Source organism: Vitis riparia, chromosome 18, assembly GCF_004353265.1.
Source record: "Vitis riparia cultivar Riparia Gloire de Montpellier isolate 1030 chromosome 18, EGFV_Vit.rip_1.0, whole genome shotgun sequence".
In the NCBI taxonomy this organism is placed as follows: domain Eukaryota; kingdom Viridiplantae; phylum Streptophyta; class Magnoliopsida; order Vitales; family Vitaceae; genus Vitis; species Vitis riparia.
The window spans coordinates 36,513,917-36,536,013 of NC_048448.1; the positions used below are offsets into that span (position 1 = coordinate 36,513,917).

Here is a 22,097-nt window from a genome sequence, read left to right on the forward strand (position 1 = left end):
CTCTTTGGTTTGATCTATCATAAATGAATCAAAATGTTTTAATAAGAACATTTTCATCAAAATGAGACAAAAAAAAAAATTTTGATAGAGGATTAAATTTCAAAAATTAGGTTTTTATTGATCATTTTGATCAAATAACCCTAATTTTTTTAACACTTTTTAGACTAAAAGTGACTCCTAAAATTAATATATATATTATAAAAATTATAAAAACCAAAAAATAAAAAAATATTTTCTGTAAAATCCTCCCTTGGCTTCTATAGAAAACTAATTTGATTTATTGGAATAGTTTCTTAGAACTGAGAAACTCTTTTATAAGAGATTTTATAAAAGTCTGGATAAATTTGTCGTAATAACTTATGATTAAAGGAAAAAAAACGTATTTATGAAGTTTAAAAAATGTGCATTCCCTTAGAAGCTATACTTTCACTTAAATAAGAAATTATCCCACGTTTAATAAAAGTTGGATAGAGCCAATATTGTCTTTTAATAGTTATGATTTCAACTTTTGCTCTCCTTTTGGCCAAAGCCAAAACCAAAATGTTCTCTCAAAAGTGACTTTCAAGACTCTTGGTTTAACTTCAACTTTGATTACTATTTAAAAATAATAACAATAAGTTAGGTTTGAGGTTTTTTAAAACGATTCATAAATTTTTTTTTTAATTATTGCAAAAATAAAATTTAATTTGAAAACTCAAACATAAAGAATTTTTTTTTTCGCATGTTTTTCATAAAAGTTGTAACGAGTTGCTCTCAGTTGTATAAATATTATCAGTTTTAAGTTCAATGAAACATTCGTAACCTTTAAATACGTTTACATGATTAAGAGAAACTCGTACATATGTAACGATAATGAATTACTTTTCTCCATGTAGGCATGGGGTCGTCTCTCACATTTGAATATGGGATCGATTTAGTTTTAAAACATTACAAATGACCTATTTCCCTGATGGTATAGATATCGTTCGTTCTACACTTGAGTCATCACGATTTCAAAATGTGTCTATATGGTTGAGAAAATCCTACGCATATATAATGACATTAATTTTTTTCTCTTCGTGAGATATCACAAAAAAATTGTATATTTATATTTGATGTAAAAGTTTTTTTAACTCATTTTCATTACTTATAATTATTTTTTATGACATTTTACAAAAAAGACACTTCAAATATCTTAGATTTGTTTAAAAAAAAACATCAAAATAGACTCTTCAAAGATTGTTTTTATTAAAAAAAAAAATTTAAATATAATTTTTTTGCAAGAAAGACAAAAATGAATTGTTTCCTAATAACCTCTCAACATTTTTCATCACTTCCTTCTCCCATGCTTTCTCACAAGCCCGATGCTCACAGGGCAGGTCGAGGCCCAAGCCCAAGCCCAAGCCCACATCACAAGACCGGCCTTCCGACCAGGTCATCCCAACAAAAAAAGAATAAAAAAAGAAACTTCTAACCAGCAGAAAACAGGAATGAAATTCTAATAGAAAGAAACAGAGAAGAAACAGAGGTGTGTGTGGAAAGCACCAAAATCACACCCATAAACCCCAATTTCCCAAACCTCCACCCTTTCCACCAAGTCCAAAAGCCCTACCAAAATCCAAATTTCATTATTATTACCACAGCCATAGCCATCATATTCATCTTCCTATCATTTTCTTCACTCCATTTCCATCATCACCATGGCCCTCAACATGAAAACCCTTACCCAAGCCCTAGCCAAAACCGCTGCAGTGATCGAGAAGACGGTTCAGACCACTGTCCAGGAGGTCACCGGACCCAAGCCCCTTCAGGACTACGAGCTCCTTGACCAGATCGGCACCGCCGGCCCGGGACTGGCCTGGAAGCTCTACTCCGGCAAGGCCAGGGGCGGATCCGCCGTGTCGCAGCAGTACCCCACGGTGTGCGTGTGGGTTTTGGACAAGAAGGCTCTGTCCGAGGCGAGGACGCGGGCGGGGCTGTCGCGGGCGGCCGAGGAGTCGTTTTTGGATGTGATTAGGGCGGATGCGGGGAGGTTGGTGAGGCTGCGGCACCCGGGGGTGGTGCACGTGGTGCAGGCGCTAGATGAGAACAAGAATGCAATGGCGATGGTGACGGAGCCGTTGTTTGCGTCGGTGGCGAATGCGCTGGGGAGTTTGGAGGGGATTGGGAAGGTGCCTAAGGAGCTTAAGGGGATGGTGAGTCCAGATTTGAGTGCCTATTTGTTTGAATTGAGGATTTAGCTAATGCCCGTATGAATTTGCAATGCCTTTTGTGATTCTAATTTGAATTTGAGTATATAGTTTGTGAATTGAAGATTTAGCAGAAACTTATTTGAGTTTGAACTTTTTCCATTTTGTGAATTCTCGTCTTAATTTGCAACATCCCGATTTGAATTGGAGTACATATTTGTTCGAATGGAACATTTAGCTGAAACCCGTTTGAATTTGCATTGCTTTTTGTTAATTCCCGTTTGAATTTGAGTATTCTTTTGTTTAAGCTGAAGATTTTAGTGGATGCCCATTTGAATTTGAATTGCTTTTGTTGAAATCCATTTGATTTTGAGTAGTTATTTGTTTGAGTTGAAGTTAATGAACCTCCATTTGAATTTATGATTTTTTTTGTGACTTCTCATTTGAATTTAAGTGTCTATTTGTTTGAATTGAAAATTATGTGAAAAACCATTGGAATTTGCATTTTTTTTTTATGTAGATTCCAATAAGAATTTGATTAGCAATTGTTTGAATTGAAGATTTAGTGAATGATCACTTGAATTTGCATTGTTTTTTTTGGGTGAATTCCCTTATGAATTGGTAATCCGTTTGTTGACTCAAAGATTTAGTTTGTGCCCATTTGTTTGAATTAAATTAGAAGAATGGCCATTTGATGTGCATTGTCTTTTGTGTATAAGTGAAGGTTCACTTGAATATGCATGGTTTTGTGTGATTTGGTGAATGCTTGTGACAGACGATGTAAATTCGCCATGGCAATGGTGATGGAGCTGTTGGTTGCTAATGCAATTGGGAATTTTGATAATATTGCAAGAGCACCAAAAGGGGCTTAAAAAGATGGTTGTCTTGAACCTTGGCCTCATTAATTTAGCTTGAAAAACAAATGTTGTGTCCCTGATTTTTTTATTTTTCTAAGATTTTTGAAACAGATGGGGTTGATGTAGCATGTGCATTTATGTAATTGATTGACATCTCTTCTAGCTACCCCAGATTGAACTAAAGCCTTCTCTATGCAAAGAACCACATGTGTCCCACCCATGTCAGATGCGTGACACTTGCCACATCATTGTTTTCTTGTAAACATGGAGGGGAATCTGGCATGAGATTTCTCAACAATGACAGGCAAACTGTCAGTTGCTTGTTGCTTGAGTGCTCTACTGGCTTCCTATAAAACGAAGATGGTTAAAACACTAGGCTCGGAATGATTGTTTCTTAATTCGGGTTGAGATCATGTTAGCCACCAACTTGAACAACCCATCGAGTTGCTGCAGTGGATTTTGGGAATTTACATTTGAATTGAATACATAGGTATTTGGATTGAAGATTTAGTGAATGCTCATTTAACTTTGCATTGCCTTTTTGATTTAGTGAATGCCCATTGAAAAATGTGCGGTTTTGTGTGATTTAGATAATGCTTGTTTAGTTGAGTGAACAACAATTTAATTTTTTGCAATGGTAGTGGTGATGGAGCTGTTCTTTGCATTAGTTGTGGATATGATTTGAAAATTTGATAATAATACTAGGTGCCTAAGCAGCACATGGGGATCGTAGGTAGTGATGATGAGTTTTCTTTGAAAATTGTGGATTTTGTGGAATTCTCATTTGAGTTTGAATACCTTGAAGATTTGGTGCATGCCCAGTTGAATTCGTTTTCTTTTGTGTGATGTATTGAATGCCAGGTGGATATGCATGGTTTGGGTGACTTAAGGCACACTCATTAACTAAATGAATTTCCATTTAAATTGGCATGTTTTTTTTTCCCTCTCCATATTGGTGATTTTTAACCAGTGGCCTCCTAAAATTGCATTATTTTATCCATTGATTTCTTGTCTGTTGTTGGACTGATGGTATATGCTAGCTTGAGAATTTGATTGTGTAGTTATCTGTTGTGACTATATTATAAACTTCATAACAGAACCACAGTTTTCTTCTTCTCACCCTGATTTTCAATTCCTTATGTCCCCCCAGAAGGAAATGTACGTCAAGGTTTCTGGGATTAACTATTCTATATTCCCCACTCATCTTTTGTGGAGAAATTGTTGTTGTTCTGAGCTCTGGCATGCATTATGATTTATTTTAACCTTTGCTAATCATAAGTTACTGAAAATGTTTTTTCTGTGCAGGAAATGGGATTGTTGGAGGTGAAGCATGGTCTGCTCCAGGTTTCAGAAACCTTGGAATTTCTTCATAACAATGCTCGTCTAATTCATCGGGCTATATCACCTGAGGTTACAAATTCTGCATTTAAAAGTTATTTTTTTTCCTCAAAATATGCAATAGCCAGACTGTATATAAATTTGAAGTGGATTTCCTAAAGAAACACTATTACTCTGAACTTTTATCTTGAGATAGAGAGTCTCTAATCCCTCATTGGATTATTTACTTCCCATTCATTTGACAATTGTTTTTTTCCGGTATCGCTTACTTCTCTGCTGACTGCATAACATTTATCTCCATAGTTTATTGTTTCATGCCTTCTTATGGTATGTCTCTCCTGGATGGAAAACTTAGGAGAATTTATGAAATCATAACTTCTGAGCCTCCTAGAACCTGAAAAGTTTATGCTTTTATGAGGAGTTGTACTATGAATTGGTGTTTGCATTTCACTGCTCGACCCTGGAGATTGTAGTTGTTCATTTGATGTTGGAACCTGAATTCTAATAACCATTTTTTGCGATTCAAGAACCTTTGGTATTGATTCTTATAGCATGCAGAATTCATTGGATGTGAATATCAAGTGCCAAAGTGTTTGTTGTTGCAGACTGTCGTCATTACTTCAAGTGGAGCTTGGAAACTCAGTGGATTTGGCTTTGCAATTTCTTCAGATCAGGCATCGGGTGATTTAGCTAATGTGCCAGCCTTCCATTATGCTGTGAGTGAACTCTTTGTTAGGGTTAATATCTATTAGTTTTTGCTTCCTTATGAACACCGTGCTTTAAAATAAGTTGTTTCTAGGAAAGGTGCTTAGAAAAAGAGTTGGTTTTAAAAATGGTTTAATGCATTTGGTGTGAATTTTGAGATCCTATGTGATTATGCATGCTGCATAAGTGATCCTCATCTTACTTATTGGTCACTGTTTACAGCTTGAAATTCTTCTTCTTCTGCAACTTCATCGTCAAAGTTTTTATGAAGTGATCATATCCTTGCACTAGAGATTTCTTTATTATTGTGTTAGAGAATGTTATATCCATGAATTGTCTGGCTATTATTTCCTGATCAATTTGGCTTGTGCAGGAATATGATGTTGAGGATTCAATACTGCCCCTTCAGCCATCACTGAATTACACTGCTCCTGAACTGGTTCGGAGTAGAGGATCTCCAGCTGGATCTGCTTCTGATATTTTCAGTTTTGGATGCCTTGCCTACCACTTGATTGCTCACAAGCCTTTGTTTGACTGCCACAACAATGTGAAGATGGTACTCTTTGCTCTAACTTTTGACATGTTTTCCCAGGCATTGAAGTACTTACAGCTTCAGTTCATTTTGAAACTTTTTACTTTTATGCTTCAGTTTGTTAAAAGATTATCAAACTTTTAGCCACTTTTTGCCTTTTATTTTTACATGTATAAATTTGGGAATGCATATACCCCATAATCTTTTTCTTTCTTATTCATTTCTTTTAAAGCCCCTTTATTGATGGTTTGATTGAGATGAGTTGATCTTGACTTTCATCTTTTTATATGTCCATAAGAAGAACATTTAGCTTCCTTCTGTATCTTCACCTGATTCAAGATTGTACTGACTGAATTGTACCAAATAACTAGGAAATCATTATTCCAATGGCTAGACTTTTCTTTGATATGTTTTCTATTCCTAATTGTTATGGTATAAGAAGTGCTGTATTGTAAAGGGAATAAGGAATTGGAATCTCCTTGCCAATCTATGGTACATCAATGGGAGAAGAATTCCTAATTCCGTCCCCTTGCCCTAACTTGATTTACTGTGCTGAAAGGAGGGCAAAATTGTCTAAAACCGTATATTTATAGTTGGGTTGAAGTCTGATGTGAATAACATTTTATGGTTAGCAATTCATTTATTTTTATATTGGCCTAGTGGCTATCTATATCATTTTGTCTGCCCATCTATCAAATTGGAATATGTCAAGAGTCAAAACTTCTGTTAGTTCTTCATGGAGCTCCAAGTTTTTGCTGTGATAACTTTGAAAATCTAATTTTTGATCATTAGCTGATTTTTTTTTTTTTTTTTGATAGGCAAAGGTCATTTATATTAATGGAGCCTAACAAAAGGGTGTACAAAAGCATGCATGATGCATACAAGGGTGCCAAAAAGCCAAAATAAAGTGGACAGGCACACAAAAAAGCCACCATGCCTTATATAGAGCTTAACTGCTCAAGAAAGTCCATCATGGACAAAATAATCATCTATGTACACTCTGATCCATTCAAAAAACTATACATCAAAGATTGTTTGATCGTTTGATCTACTTTTTTAGAGTTATCAAATTCTCTCCTATTTCTCTCCCTTTAGATGGTCCGAAATAAGCACGAAGGAATAGTTCTCCAAGCTCGCTTTCTTTTCTTCCCAATGAAAGAATCATGACAACTAAAAAGGGCATCTCTCACTGAGAGTGTATTACCCACTCTATTCCAAAAAGAGTATAAATTAGTTGTCACAAAGTTATTACTTTTGAGCAGTGAATGAAGATTTCTTCTTTTTTTTTTTTTTCACACAGATCGCATCTGTTCGGTATCCTCAAACCCCTTCTTTGGAGCTGATCTAATATCAATATTTTATCCACGTAGCTTATCATACAAAAAAAGCTGACCCTCAGTGGTACTTAAGAATTCCAAGTAAAACTGTAAAGGAATGCCTCCATTCTTCCTAATGATAAAGAAGAAAAGAGAGTTGAACTGAGAAAATACTACTACTGTTCAGCCAAACCATTTTATCCTCCATATCCCTACTAATAGTTTGTGTTTGCAACTTCCTAAATCTGTCTTGTGAACCTAGGGTTCCAATAACCCCTCACCTCATCTTGGTCTCATGCCTTAGCGACCATGCATCTTTGGCAGTGGCTGTGGGAAATAACTCTGGAAAAGCCTCTCTCAAGGGTATTTATTTTTATTTTTTATTTAATTTTTTTATTTCATCATCTGTTACCTATGAACTGTTGTTGCATGCATCCTGAAGGACACTGGGAAGTGGTTTTGAATGGGCATATCTGTTGGAGGCATGTTGGTGGTTGTTTGTCTTGGGCCTTAGACACCTTTGTGTGGAAGAGATCAATAGTTGTTGTCTTTTGGGTATTTAGGGGTGAAGTGGACCTTTGAAATTGAATGACGGGGTTTGTAAGATTTTTGACCTTTTAAGTTCTTCAATTATTCCTTCTCTAGGAAGCCTAGGTTGGCCAATCAGGTAGCGGATTGTTTGGCTAAACAAGGAGCCTTAGGGTTGGAAGCTTTTGTTGGGAAAACTTTTCCTTCCTGAACTTTTTCTACTTTGTCTTTTCTTGTGGTTACTTTTGGTACTTTTGGTGTTGATTTGTTGAGTGGTTCCAACGTTCTTCTTTCTTTGTACTTTCACATTTCTTATTAGCTAGGGTTGTTCCCTGTAAATCAATGATTATTTAAGTTGAATTTAATTTTCTCCTTTTAATTCTCTCTTCAACTAATAATGTTTTTTCTTCCTTGTTCTTTGGTCCTGCAGTACACGAATAGTTTGACTTATTTAACCAATGAAGCTTTCACATCTATTCCTCCAGAGTTGGTTCCTGATTTGCAAAGAATGCTTTCTACAAATGAGTCTTTTAGGCCAACAGCTTTGGAATTTACAGGTACATAATCCTTCATGTGAAGTTTGTTGTTGTAGTGTTCTTTTTCTTTTCCTTTATAAGTGTTGTAGACTACTTTAGAAAAAGATAAGGAGCCTTAAGGCTTTAGGATATGTACACCTTATAAAGTTGTGTTTATAATAGGGGTCTCCTTACCGCATTTTGATTTCTCTTTCTATTTTCTCCATTCTTTTTTTGGGTTAAATTTTAGTGTTCCATGTCGTGTTTGATTTTGCTTATATATATATATAATGTGTACATATCCTAAAGCCTTAAGGTTCCTTATCTTTTTCTAAAGTAGTCTACAATACTTATTTTCCCTCATCTTTGGATATGCTATAATGATAAATAAAGGATTTGGTCAATGATTCTATAATATTGTTTTTCTTGCATTGAAATTTTGCTACCCTTCAAATTATGCCAAAAGAGTTTTCTCTGGTCATGACATTCGAGATATTCAATCTCCTAGCACCCTTGAGCTCAAATGATAGACTTCGAGTGTCAGTGCCTTTGGAATTTTCCCTTCTTTCCAGACTGGATTAGTTGCTTAATGATGTATGGTTCCACTGTTTATGTGTTAAAGATAATGACCATCCATCAACCTTTCATCGTAATTAAGTGTAAGACTGCTGAAATTGCGAATTTCCTGTAAAGAAATGAGACATGTTCCTGGGATTACAGTTGGCTGTGTGGTAGGTTGGACCAGGTCTTTGTTTGGTGTGTGTTGGTTTAGTGGCTTAATAAGAAGTTGAAGTGCCAACCAGTAAATTTAAAAACTTGGTGGATTTAGGTGGGTTTGTGTTGATCTAGAGGTTTTGTAGTCTACTGTGCGAAATGATATAGATATTATCTTAAGTCCTTTACTGATTTTTATGTTTATGTTCTTTTCAGGTTCTCCATTTTTTCGAGATGACACTAGGTTGCGTGCTCTTCGCTTCTTGGACCACATGCTTGTACGAAGTTATATTTCTTTGGATGTCACCTGCTTTTGACATAAGATTACTAAAAAACATTGTGCATGAGAAGGAAAAATAAGAAGTTGGTGGCAATGGAATCTGAGTAACAAATTTTATTTTTTTGCAGGAAAGGGATAACATGCAGAAGTCTGAGTTTCTAAAAGCATTATCAGATATGTGGAAAGATTTTGACTCTCGTGTTTTGCGTTATAAGGTTTGAACCACGTGTTGTCTCATTGCAATGATCTTTGTATCTATAATGGATGGTTCCAAACAAATTCATGATCAGGGCCATAATGGGTTCAATTGATCAGGTGGGTTTGATGGTTATGATTATTAAAGGGTACTTGGTGGGTTTGATGGTTATGATTATTAAAGGGTACTTAGTAACTTGGAGAAAGCAATGAAGGGTTTGGCCAAATGGATTCAAGCCGTTACTAGCTGAACTAGGAATATGTGGAAGGATTGGTTGCTGCCAAGTGGACGTTCTAGAAGTAATGAAGGAAAATCCAATTATTTTAGGACTATTGTGTTAATTATTTTTGACATTGGTGGGGGCTCTGTTAGGGGTGTGGAATGCAATGGAGTGGGTTCAAGACCAAGGATGAAAATATCGGTAATCATGGATATATCAGTACTTGGATTTTACGGATATATCAGATATATCAGAAATATATCAATGGATATTTTAGCACAAAATATCGATAGACCAAAAATTGATTAAAACTTATGAAAATATGAGAAAAAACTCTTAAAAATGAAATTAGAAGTATAATAGACATTTTAAAATTGTTTGTTGAAGGAATTGATATATGTATGATATGATTTGGGATATTAAATTTAATTATATCGTGTCGATCAATAAGAAATGTGAATTTTGTAAGTGTACACTCATTATGAAGTTAAATTATTACAAATATACTAATTATGTGATTCAAATATATTACTATGCTAAGTTAATTTACTTACACCTATTGAAAATATATTAATTAATTGTAAAAATGTACTAATTTAAATTCAATGTTATACTAATTTAAAAATGTACTAAGTTAATTTATTCTCAATATACTATTATTACACTTGAATATCAAAATAAAATAAAATAATTAATTTAAAACTAAATTATTGCAAATGTACTAATTATGTGATTGAAATGTATTTATGATTTTTATTTAAAAATATTGGTACATTTTGATGCAAAATATTTTTATTTAAAAATATTGATAATTTATTTATGATTTTGTATTTGTTTTATATTTAATTAGTATACAAAATAAATTATAAGATAATTAAAATTAACTTATTTATAATAATTTAATTTTTTACGGATTTTTCATTGATATATTCGATATATCTTCGAAATTTCAACCATTTTTTCCCATTTAGTGTCGATATTTTGCTTGTATTATCGATATATATGTGATTACCGATATATCGTTGATATTTATTGATATTTCCATCAGACGATATATCTTACCTATATATCGTATCCATCTTCTCCGATCCATGATATATTGACGATATATCGCTGATATATCCCGATATTTTTGTCTTGTTTAGGACCAAGGTTTGGACTTTAAGGATAATGCTTCAGATGGACTAATTTGGGCATGAAGTTAGCAGGGCTCTTTTGTATTGAAACCGTTTATACTATGCCTAAAGAGACCTAAATCATGTGACATGCTTAGTCCTGTTGGCCTTTATGTTGCAGTGTAGGATATATCTTCAGGGTGGAATGGGCAAAAAATAATGGGGTAGGTTCAATTGCTGGTCAGCAATATTTGGGTGTTTTTGAGGTGGAGGATTGAGCAGAGCATTCCCAGTGAGAGAAATGATGATGCTGACTTAAGGAAAGGCTTTTCTGCTAGAAATATGGATCATGGTGGGTTTTCCAGCAAGGAAACCTGCAGAAATGGATGAGGACACATTGCTTTATGATTGGGGTTTGTGGAATCTATTATAGTTAACCTTGATGGAGAGCCCTTCTTGGGCTGATGTGGCTCAGAGCACTTTGGGTTTGAATTGAGTGTCACTGGACCTTCAATCAAGTTCAGAGTCTGGTGGGTCTTATGGATTCTACTGTTGAGGAGATCGTTACGTTTGAGATAGTCTTGCCTGGATTTTGCCTTGTGCAACTCTCGGTTCACAAGAAAGTTACTGGGTTGAGTGCATGATGGGTTTGGGGGTTCAAAAAGATATTGAGTGGTGTACAATGGGGAAGGAGATCAAAGTCTGAGGGATGAGTTCCTTTTTGCAGTGAGAATGAAGCAGAGAGTTTGTTGAAGCCCTTTGATTGCTGTGACCATGGTGCATCCGTTGGTAGGAGTGGCAGGTTCTGGGGGAGAGTCTAATGGATACTCGATCTCCTTAGGATGCCAGTATGTTTGGGGAGGGTGTTAAGATAGAGGCTTATTTGATCAGCATTTATAACATTATAGTGAATGTGTTGGATTGGAGGTTGAAGGTTGGCCTCTAGATTAAGAATCCAACCCCTAGATTTAATTTGCGAATCAGATGATGAGAAGCTAATAATTTGGAATGGGATTTTCTTCCCTATATAATGAGAATTGCTTTTGTGGACAAGGGAAGGAGGTGCATAATCTATTGCAGATTATTTACATGTTTAAAAGTTCTATAGGCATTCAACAAGGAAGCACTCTTTTCTCACCTATTTATTATGGGCATGAAAATTTTTTGTAGGTCAATTCAAAAGTCAGTTGCAGGGAATTTTATGAAAGGCTTGAGATGGTTGGGAGAGAAGGTATCAAAAGGGTTACAAGATTAGGGTGGGAGATGGGAGGCTGATGGATTCTTGGAAACAGCTGCAGTGGGACTGCTATCTCCTGGGTGAATTCCTGTATCTTTTTTCTTATGGTTTCAAGTAAAGTGGTTTAGGTTTGTGAGTGTGGTGGGAGTGGTTAAAAGTTTGGAACCAGACTGCCTTTTTCTGGTGGTTTTTATTGACATTTTGATCCCTTGGGCATAAGGGTGGTTGGATGAGTGTTCTTTTTTAAGAAAGGAGAGCAGAATCAGATAACTCTATCTAAAGTGTTTTCTTGCCTTTTGGTTTGGATAAGTGTCTGGGTGTGGATGATAAATCGATAAATAGAAGCTGGGCCATCATGAATGGGTAGATTGTGTTAAGAAAATGTGAGTTGGTAATAATCTTTTCTTTCTTTTAGATGGATTAAAAAATTGTGGGACTCTGTCTTCTTCCCTTTTTTTTTTTTTTTTCCATTTAGATTTAGTTGGTAAAGCTGTCATTGGCCAGTAAATAATGATGTGGTTGTTTAAAAGAGCTGGAAATGAGAGGAACTGGGGTTGCTTAGGGTTTTGTTCTGCATGCTATGTTCTCATGTAATTGGAAGGAGGAAATGTAAGGATATCTGGTACTAGGAACTCCCTACATTGAAATCAAAGTTGATTTTTTCCCCCTTTATTTGGTGTAATTTGGGGGGTTCTTCTTGGATTTAATGTTCTTTTATCTTGTAATTTTGTTTTCTTTTGGTTGTATGCCTTATGCACACATGAGCTCTAGCTCTTTTCCTTTGATCGGTAATAGAATATGTTTCTTATAAAAATATTTGATCCCTCTTGGTGCTCTTTTATAAAAATCATTGAGCAAGAGAAGGTTGATAAATTTAGCTTCAGGATAACTAAAAAGCGTTATTTACTTGCATGTTTACCAATGGTTTCTTTTCTCTATCTTATGGGTGGCCTGATTCCATTACAACATAAGCAATCTATTTGGTTGTAATCTGCACATTTCAAATTGACGTCCGATTTTGCTGTCAATTATGCTGCAACTTCAAGTTCTTGGTCTGTTCAGTTTAACGAATCATTCAAATGCCTTCAATTATTGCTTTTGGAAGGCATGAATAGCTTCAATGAATAGATTTTCCTTTTATGTTTCATGTAGGTGCTTCCACCTCTTTGTGCAGAACTTCGAAATTTGGTGATGCAACCAATGATTCTTCCCATGGTTCTCACAATAGCGGAGTCTCAGGTATTAATTTTGCTTGCATGTGATAATGGATAAGTTGTCTTTGACCTTTCTTGAGCATGATTGCACTGCTGTCCAATGTCGATAACCATTGATGTCTTAAAATATATTGTAGGATAAAAATGAGTTTGAGTTATATACTCTGCCAGCTCTTGTTCCTGTCCTGAGTACTGCTTCAGGTGAGACACTATTGCTGCTTGTGAAGCATGCAGAGCTTATCATCAACAAGGTAACTGAAATTTGCTGCTATTTCTATTTTAAATCCTTTTGCTTGCTCTCTCTCACTCTCTTAATTTTCTTTTCTCTTTCCTATGCCATCTGAAATTCATTAAGATTATAAAGGTTAAAAGCCTAATTGGCCATTACAGCTACTGATTGTTTTTTTTTTGATAAATGAGCGCAAATATATTAAAGGGCGGAAAGCCACAAAGCATATAGGTAGTATACACGGCAGCCTAGAAGCAAAAACACATGAACAAAACACTCACCACCCCTTAAGGAACGGCAAGCCATTCCAAAAAACCTAAAAGCAAAGAGGACTCCTCTCCCATATACACCCTAGCCCAACTCCACAAATTACAAACAAAAGAATTTTTCAACTTCTGATTACAGCTACTGATTGTTGACTTGATAAATATATGAATATGGATAAAAGTGATGGATATCAAAGGTTTGGGTGTGAAGTGTCTTTTCATACTCAATAAGGCTTTTTTGAGCAAATGGAATTGGCGCTTTGCTATTGAAAAGGGGCCTCTATGGAATTGTGTTATAAGAGGGAAGTATGGGGAAGAAGAAGGGGGATGGTGCACCAGGGAGATGAGGGAGGGGTTTGTGTTGGTCTTTGGAAAGCCATAAGGAAGGAGTGGGCTTGTGAGTGGTAGGATGCCTTTCTTGGTGGGTAATGGGTGGAAGGTTAAGTTTTGGAAGGATAAGTGGTTTGGGAATGCTTCTTTGGGCAGCTCTTTCCTGCCCTTATTTACCTTAGCAAGTTCCAAGGATGTGTGGGTGGCAGATGTTTGGGATTCTTCTGTTCCAAGGGGGGCGCGGGGGGGTTTGTTGGAGCCCTTGTTTCTCTAGACCCCTCAATGATTGGGTGGTTGGAAGTGTGGAGAGGTTTCTCTCACGCTTGGATTGAGGGTGCATAGGGATGAGGAAGATATGATGCTTTGGATAGAGACAAAGAACGGGAAGTTTATAGTGAAGTCACTCTATATTGCTTTAGAGTCGGGACATCAAGTTCTTTTCCTTGGAGCATAATATGGAAGGTGCGAGTGCAACCTAAAGTCAGTTTCTTCACTTGGGAGGCGACTTGGGGAAAGATATTAACTTTGAATCAAATTTAGAAATGGGGGAGGTCCTTGGCGAATAGATGCTTTCTGTATCATATTGAGGAAGAATCTATAGACCGCCTCCTTGTCCATTGTGTAAAGACAAGGGTCTTGTGGGAGTTGCTTTGTGCCCTTTTTGGGGTGTCTTGGGTGCTACCTTTGTTGATTAGAGAATCACTTTTAAGTTGGCATGGTTCATTTGTGGGCAAGAAGTGTAGGAAGGTCTAAAGGGGCCCCTTACACTTATTTTGGATAGTTTGGAAGGTAAGAAATAGAATTGCCTTTGATGAGGATGAGCTTTCGATCCAAACTCTAAAAAGTTTTTTTTGTTTGTCTTCTTTGGTCAGAAGCAAAGTGGTGTATAAATGATGTTCCTTTAACTCTTGTTGGTTTTATCGATTGGTGGGGCTCTAGGTGAGGGTGGGAGGGCTCAAGGCTAGTGTTATCAAAGGTGATGCCTGGGCTGCTTAGGTCGTCAGGCCAGACAGAGTAGATAAAAGTCGCCTTTTGAAGACCTATTTAAGGCGACTTTAAAGAGGCAACGCCTAGGCAATCACCTTGGGATAAGGCACAAGGCATAGAGGCGGTCACCTTTGACCATGAATTAAGATTAAACCTACTTAGATTAAAATTTCATTCAATCTAGCATTGAATTAAACAAAGTATAAGATAAAATATTATATTATCAATCATAGAGATAATAAGATGGAGGGTTATCAATCTAGTCTTGATGGAAGTAATGACAATTTTAATTTCAATAATGACTATGATGATGCCGACTAAAGCTTCTAAAATGTTCAATCTCTTATTTTGTTTTTTATTTTGCTTTTTAGATGTTTGAAAAATTAGAATATACATTTAGATAGGTTGAATATCTTTAAACAATATGATGTTTTTTTATAATATGGGGTATAATATTTAACACTTTCAATAATTATTACTATTTTGTTAATTTTATAAGACATCGTAAGTGATGAAAAATTAATAGTGTTGATTGTTAAAGACAATACTTATATTGGTTGAATATCGAATAGGTAAATATATGTATATTTTTTATCACCTTACTATAGTTAGGCTATTGTCTTATTTTTTGCCTTTTGTTTTTGGTTAAAAGGAGTCTTATCGCCTTGATACCGCTTTTTGCTTTTGACAACACTGCTCAAGACATTCTTTTTTTGTAGTGTTGGCTTTTGGTGATGTTTATTGGTGGTAGGTGTAGACTTTCTGTATATTGTGGGTCGCTCCTTTGGTGGCCCTTATTAATATATCTTTCTTCTTATCTATCAAAAAATAAAAAATAAAAAATCAAAGGTTTGCAGTTTCAAAATGGAGGATTTGAACCTTGATTCTAACGCCCAAAGTCTCTTTTGACAATTTTGATTTGCCATGGGTTCACATTCAATGTGCTCAACTGACAGAACCACCTAGATTAATTTAAAATCATATTTTATTCTGTAGTTAATTTAGTTGAGGCCTTAATTGGATAAGTTTATTTTTAGTTCTTCCTTCTTCCATTCCCTTTTCATGTTGGGTTAGTGTTTGCATTACTGTAATAGTACTGTTTGCCACAATAACTTTTACATAGGGATTTTCTGATTTCTGTTACCTTTTCTTGATCTAATATTTGGTGGCTGAGACCAATTTTGTTTTGAGAGTTTAACTATTGGTTGTTAGTGGCTTTGGGCACATGAATGTATAAAAATTTATGTTAACTCTCCTTTAAGAAGAAGAAAAAGTTGAATTGAACTAGTTTGATGCTTTTACCAACCAGTGCACAGTCTTCTATCTTGTATTTCTCTGCAGTTTAATATGGAAACGAGGGAAATGTTGCTTCTAATAGAAGCTCTATTTTGGCTTATACAAGAACTTCTTTCATATTTAATATAACATTTATAATGTCAATATTGCTTTTACAAAATTGTGACTTTGACTTTAGTTTCAGTTTCTGGTTAAAGGCAATAACAGAAGCCATCCCAAACGTAAATGGTTATGTTGTTTTTTTTTTGTTGGATGCTTTTTTAAATGCTGCTGACTTGGATGCAATTATGCTAGATGCTATTTGTTTTTTAGAACCAGTAAGTCCAAACTTAAAAAAGAAAGATTGTTGAGCTCTCTCATCAAGTACTCATATCTGTAAGATCTCAGGTCCCTTGTATCAATTATGAAACGACAGCTGAAGAGTTCTCCTCAACCAACTTAATCTGAGGTTTACCTAATCCTAAAAAAAAAAAAAGAGAGAAAAAAAAAAAAAAAGGGAGAAGAAGAGAGAAGAAAAGAAAAGAAAAAGAAAAAGGTTCCTGCATTGAGCTTTGTAACCTCCAAAAAGCTCCAATTTCAGCTTTGATAGCAAAAAACCATCCTAGCAGTCATGGAGAAAGTGATCAAAATGAGGCCATTGCTGTCCTTCCCAGTGCATCCTATTCTCTAAACAAAAACCCTGCTGAACTAATTTTATATTTTATGGTGAGAAAGGGACCCTCAAAGATGGCCACAAAAACATGGCACCCTTACATGAGCAAAAGGTAAAACTGGTCATGGAAAATGCTGCTTGTTGGAATCCCCTTCGAACTCCATAGAAGAGCTGAAACAGAAGCAACTTTCTCATACATCTTCTTCGCTTAATCCTTTAAGATTCCTCTCTTCAAACCACCTAGAGTTAAGGCAGACGAACATGCTACGGTTTGTAACTCTCTTCCCTAGGTAGTGAATCTGATCACTGTGTTCTTGTGATTTTTGCTTAATATATGTTAATTCTTAAGAAACTTATTGGAGACCATGATTCTAACTTTTCTCTCACGTGCTAAATCTATGAATCATATATCAATAATCCCTACTTTGATACATTGGTTCCCTGCTTCCACTTTGAGGCACCATGTGCAGCCATGTTATAATCATCTGCCTGTTCTGTGTTCTTGAATGTAAAAATACGTAACACTGATTTTCTAGTCTATCAAGTGACGAATTTGTTCTTCTCTCTAAATCTCACTGACCATAAGACTGAGGCTTGATATTAATTTGTTATTTTATATTTGATGTAAAGGCAAATTTAACTAGACCTTTGTGTTTATATTATTTTCTCGAGCTTTGTGTTTTTCAATAAGGTATTTGCCATAATGGATTATGCTCAAACATTTGTCATGTAATTATTGTAGACTAGTCATGAGCATTTAGTATCACATGTCCTGCCTTTGCTTGTTCGAGCTTATGATGATAACGATGCTCGCATACAAGAGGAAGTGTTGAGGAGATCTGCGTTCCTTGCCAAGCAACTTGATGCTCAGGTGAGTGGCACTTCTCGTATGAAATTCTTTATAGCATCAATATAAGATTTTGGGGTACATGAGAGATATTTCCAAAAGGGTTGCTCATTGTTTTGCATTGAATTGTGAATAAATATTGCCCTTGAGTCTTGGTTCAAGTGGTAAAGGGTTTGGGTGGGCTTGTGGGAGGTTCTAGGTTCAAGTCCAATGGGGACCAAAAAAAAAAAAAAAGGAAAAAAAGGAGAAAAAAAGGAAAGAAAAAAAGAAAAAAAATTACCTATTAAAAAAATTGTGAATAAATATTAATTTGTTTCAAGTGACCACGTACTGCATATTGATACTTGAGTAGCCATGTCATAAGTGATATAGAATTATCAAACAGTGTCAATATTTTCCTTCTTGTAGACTTGTCTCATGGAGGTGATTACACTCACTGCCTTTTATTTATTTTGGATTTTTGCAGCTCGTAAAACAAGCTATCTTGCCTCGTGTTCATGGATTGGCTCTTAAAACCACTGTTGCTGCAGTATGTACATTTATTTATTTATTATCTTGTTTAAATCGTTCTCTCTCTCATATATTATCTTTTTTAAATCGTTCTCTCTCTCATTTATTATCTTGTTTAAATCATTCTCTCTCTGTCTGTGTGTGTGCGTCTCTCTCTATATACACACACACACGCAGACATACTCCCACATAACAATAGATGGAATCCAATTGGATAACAGAAGCAGCCTCCAATATAATAACCAAAAAACTTGAGAATAAGGCAAGTCTGAAATTTTTTTTTTCATTTATTCTAGGCTGCATTCATAAAAAAGTACAGGGTTCAAACCTGTAAAGGAATAAAAAAATTCAATCCATTTCCCCACTTATTCATATAGAAGAACATTTTAAAAAGAATGAGATTCAATGATATAAATGTATTTTTACACTACTAGTAACATGCAGACAGTTTCGTTACCCACTTGTGTGATGCTAGTTTTGAATGTTTGTTATATAGATATAGTCCTTGCTATGTTAGGTTGCAACTTTTTTTTTCCTTCTAAAATGTCTTCCTGTACTGTGTTAATTGTGATACCTGTTGACAGGTGAGAGTGAATGCTTTGCTATGCTTAAGTGACTTGGTTAGCACACTTGACAAACATGCTGTTCTAGATGTCTTGCAAACAGTCCAACGTTGTACCGCAGTTGACCGTTCTCCTCCAACATTAATGTGTACGCTTGGGATTGCAAACTCAATTCTTAAGCAGGTACAGTTTCCTTCAATGGAGATGGTGTTCAAGCTTTTAGTTTGTATTATTGGTATTATGTTAAAGAATCTCGGTTGTGTGGAATTACAGCTCATTGTTCTTCTGTCTCAATGTGTGTCGTTCAGTATGGTATAGAATTTGCTGCTGAGCATGTCCTTCCGCTACTCACACCTCTTCTCATTGCTCAACAATTGAATGTTCAACAGTTTGCAAAGTATATGCTCTTTGTTAAGGATATCCTCAGGTATTATAAACTGATTGACTGTCCCTAAATTCTCCTATCTTCTCTGCATGTGTTTTCATCTGAATGCTGTGCTCAGACCACCGAAAAGCCTTGAAATGTTTCCCTTCCTTTTTTTGTTGCTGTTTTATAACAGGAAGATTGAAGAAAAACGAGGGGTTACCTTAACTGATTCTGGAATGCCACAAGTAAAAACACCTTCTTTTTCTGATGGGCTTCAGTCTGAGGCATTGAAAAAAGTAAGTGGAACAGTCTCTTCTGCAGCAAAGAGCAGCACATCATGGGATGAAGATTGGGGTCCCACAACAAAGGCACCTGCTAATTCTATTCAACCCTCTACGATCTCTATCTCATCCACTCTTCCTTACCCGAGTAATCAGCCAATTGAAGTTGCTTCTATGCAACCACATTCTTCTTTGACTTCTGCATCAAGTCAGCACACAGCTTCGACATGCCCCCCAGTCGATATTGAGTGGCCGCCTCGGGCATCATCAGGTATGACTCCCAAACTAGGAGATGCTACGAATCAAAAGCCTAACACAGGGTCTCCATCTACTTCAACTTTTGATGATATAGATCCTTTTGCTGATTGGCCACCGCGACCTGGTGGTTCCTTAAATGTTTCTGGATCTTCCAACAATGGCATAGTGGCATCATCCAACAACAAATATGGGACCAGTTCAAGCTCAGGTGCGATGAATGATGTCATCTTCCAAACCAACAGTGATATGAGTTGGGCCTTCAACACCCAGAAATTGGTGGAGCCATCAAGGCAGAACCAGGGGAATTCGACCTTCAATAGTACTAGTTTAAACAGTGGACTCAACTCCCAGAGCTCTATTGGGTTCATGAAACAGAATCAAGGGATTTCAACTTTGGGTTCGTATAATGACAAGAAAACAACAGATCTGGGGTCCATATTTGCTTCTAGCAAGAACGATCATGCTGCACCTAGACTTGCTCCTCCCCCACCAACTGCTGTGGGAAGAGGAAGAGGGAGGGGGAGGGGAAATCAAGGTCATTCAAATGCTAGGCCTGCTCATGCCAAATCACCATCTGAACAGCCGCCCCTTTTGGATTTGCTGTAATGGGCTGTCTTGCCTTCATTTGTCTCAGGAAATGCTAAAACTGCAAAGAAATATTGGACGAGCATTTTGTGTAGATTTTCCATCCCACGGGTGCTCGGAGATGGGTTGTAATCTGTAGAGTGGTAAAAGGGTATCAGTTCATTTTTCAGCCTTGGCAACAATGCATAGGCGGCTCTCTGGGATGGTGAGGTTTGTTATATAATGGTTTGTTTTGTTCTGCCTATAGATTAATGTGATTGAATTCTTGATTTTTTTCCCCCTTTTGTTTTCTTGTTTATTTCCTTAGTATTTTGATATTGAGAATATTTCTCTCAAGGATAGTGTATTCTTCAACAGAGTTTCAACCCACTGCCATGATGGGTCTGGAAATAATAATGAAATGTGAAATTGTTGAATTTGTGTTCATTCTTTTCACATTTGTGATCTTTTGTAAAATGGTCTGAATGTTAGACATCTTCATTAGGGTTTTCTATCACTTGGGATTAATTATGAGGTTAATACCTTATAAGGTCTACTTGAGTTGCCTATTCCTTAGAATGAGGTATTGAGGAAATATTAATCCTCATACCCCAGGCTATTGTAGGATTGATTTTATTATTGGTTTATCAAGGGATTATGGATGAAACTTAGGGTGCATATCTTGGGAAATCCATTTAATTTATCATTTACTACTAAAATTATGATTGCAAGCAGGAAAATGTGGTTGTATTATTTAATTTAATTTTGTGGATCTCTCCTCTTACAATCTCTTTTCTTTTTATCAAGCAATGTGCTTACGATTAACAATAAATTGTCTTAGAATTCTCCCAAAAGAATCATGCAACTAATCACATCTTGTGTTGGTTGTTGTGAGGCGGTCAGTACCTCGAGGTTTGGGTCCTCATAGAGAGTCTTAAGAGTTTGGTATTGCAAAGAATTAAAGAAAGTAGATTTATAGTTTTAAGCATGTCTAGGTCAGAAATGCAACCATAGCTCCCTAATTACAAGGTTTGCCTCGTTTCTAAAATTTCTAATTACATATTAGAATTTATATAATTTTAATATTTTTGTTGAATGTATTTTAAAAAAATTTTAAAATCTTAGGGCCTATTTGATTGTTGTTTTTGAAAACTGTTCTGAAAAACAGTTTTTAAGAACAGTTTTTGGTGTTTCTAGAAAAAAAAAAAAATCATGTTTAGGAATTGAATTATGAAAAACAATTTTTGTTCTCAAAAAAAAAAAAGAAACATGTTTGAGTGAATTAATAAAAAGAGTTTTTTAGAATAAAAAAAATGTTTGAAAGTTGTTTTTTTTTAATTAATAAAGTGTTTTCTTTAATTAACTTGATATTATAAATATATAAATAATTTTTATATGTACAATTCATTTAAATTTTAAAAATGATTCCATTTTGAAAATTTTGCACTAGTTGTAATATTTTTAAATAAAGGGTGATTTTGTAATGATGTATAAGTATATTAATTTCAATAATTTAAGGAAGAAGAAATGACTTGGGGGTGGGGGTGGGGGTGTGGTTGTGGTGGTTGGGTGGAACTCATCTTTGTGGAAACATAAAAAATAAAAACACACCCCCTTCCCTAAACATGTTTTTAGTGTTTTTTGTTATTAAGAACAGAAAATAGTTTTTGAAAATAGCAACCAAACAAACCTTTAAATTTTTATTGATTGAATTAAATTTTGGATCATATTTTATAAAATTGATATCTCATGTCACGTTTCAATTCACTCACAAGCTTGTCTTTTGCCTTTTGTAGGTAAGCTGTAGGAGATTTTTGCGTCTTAGGTGTGCCTTGCTCCTTTTAAAATTATGTGTAAATTGAAGCTTAAGATAATAAATGTGTAAATTGAAGGTAAACATGATAAATGTGTAATTGAAGCCTTGGTGGAGCTTCTTAACTTGTTATGTAGCCTTACTTCAAAATTGAATGGTAATGTAAATGATGCTATTTATATTCTACTTTTTATTTTTC

At 35.4% G+C, this 22,097-nt stretch overlaps 1 protein-coding gene across 2 annotated transcripts; it reads left to right on the plus strand.

Annotated features, from left to right (window-relative positions):
* Nucleotides 1–1,469: 1,469 nt before the first annotated feature.
* On the plus strand, nt 1,470–20,532 carry LOC117906858 (SCY1-like protein 2). Of its 2 annotated transcripts, XM_034820103.1 has the most exons (14): nt 1,470–2,174; nt 4,331–4,435; nt 4,969–5,079; nt 5,442–5,624; nt 7,875–8,001; nt 8,890–8,951; nt 9,082–9,168; nt 12,874–12,960; nt 13,073–13,186; nt 17,438–17,566; nt 18,009–18,071; nt 18,637–18,798; nt 18,924–19,042; nt 19,176–20,532. In XM_034820103.1, exons 1-14 carry the CDS (start codon nt 1,680–1,682, stop codon nt 20,125–20,127), a joined length of 2,796 nt encoding a protein of 931 aa, XP_034675994.1. In that variant the 5' UTR covers nt 1,470–1,679; the 3' UTR covers nt 20,128–20,532. The 2 variants fall into 2 exon arrangements, with proteins under 2 accessions (XP_034675994.1, XP_034675995.1); XM_034820104.1 differs by lacking the exon at nt 19,176–20,532 and having other exon boundaries at nt 18,889–19,013.
* The last annotated feature ends 1,565 nt before the right edge of the window (nt 20,533–22,097 follow it).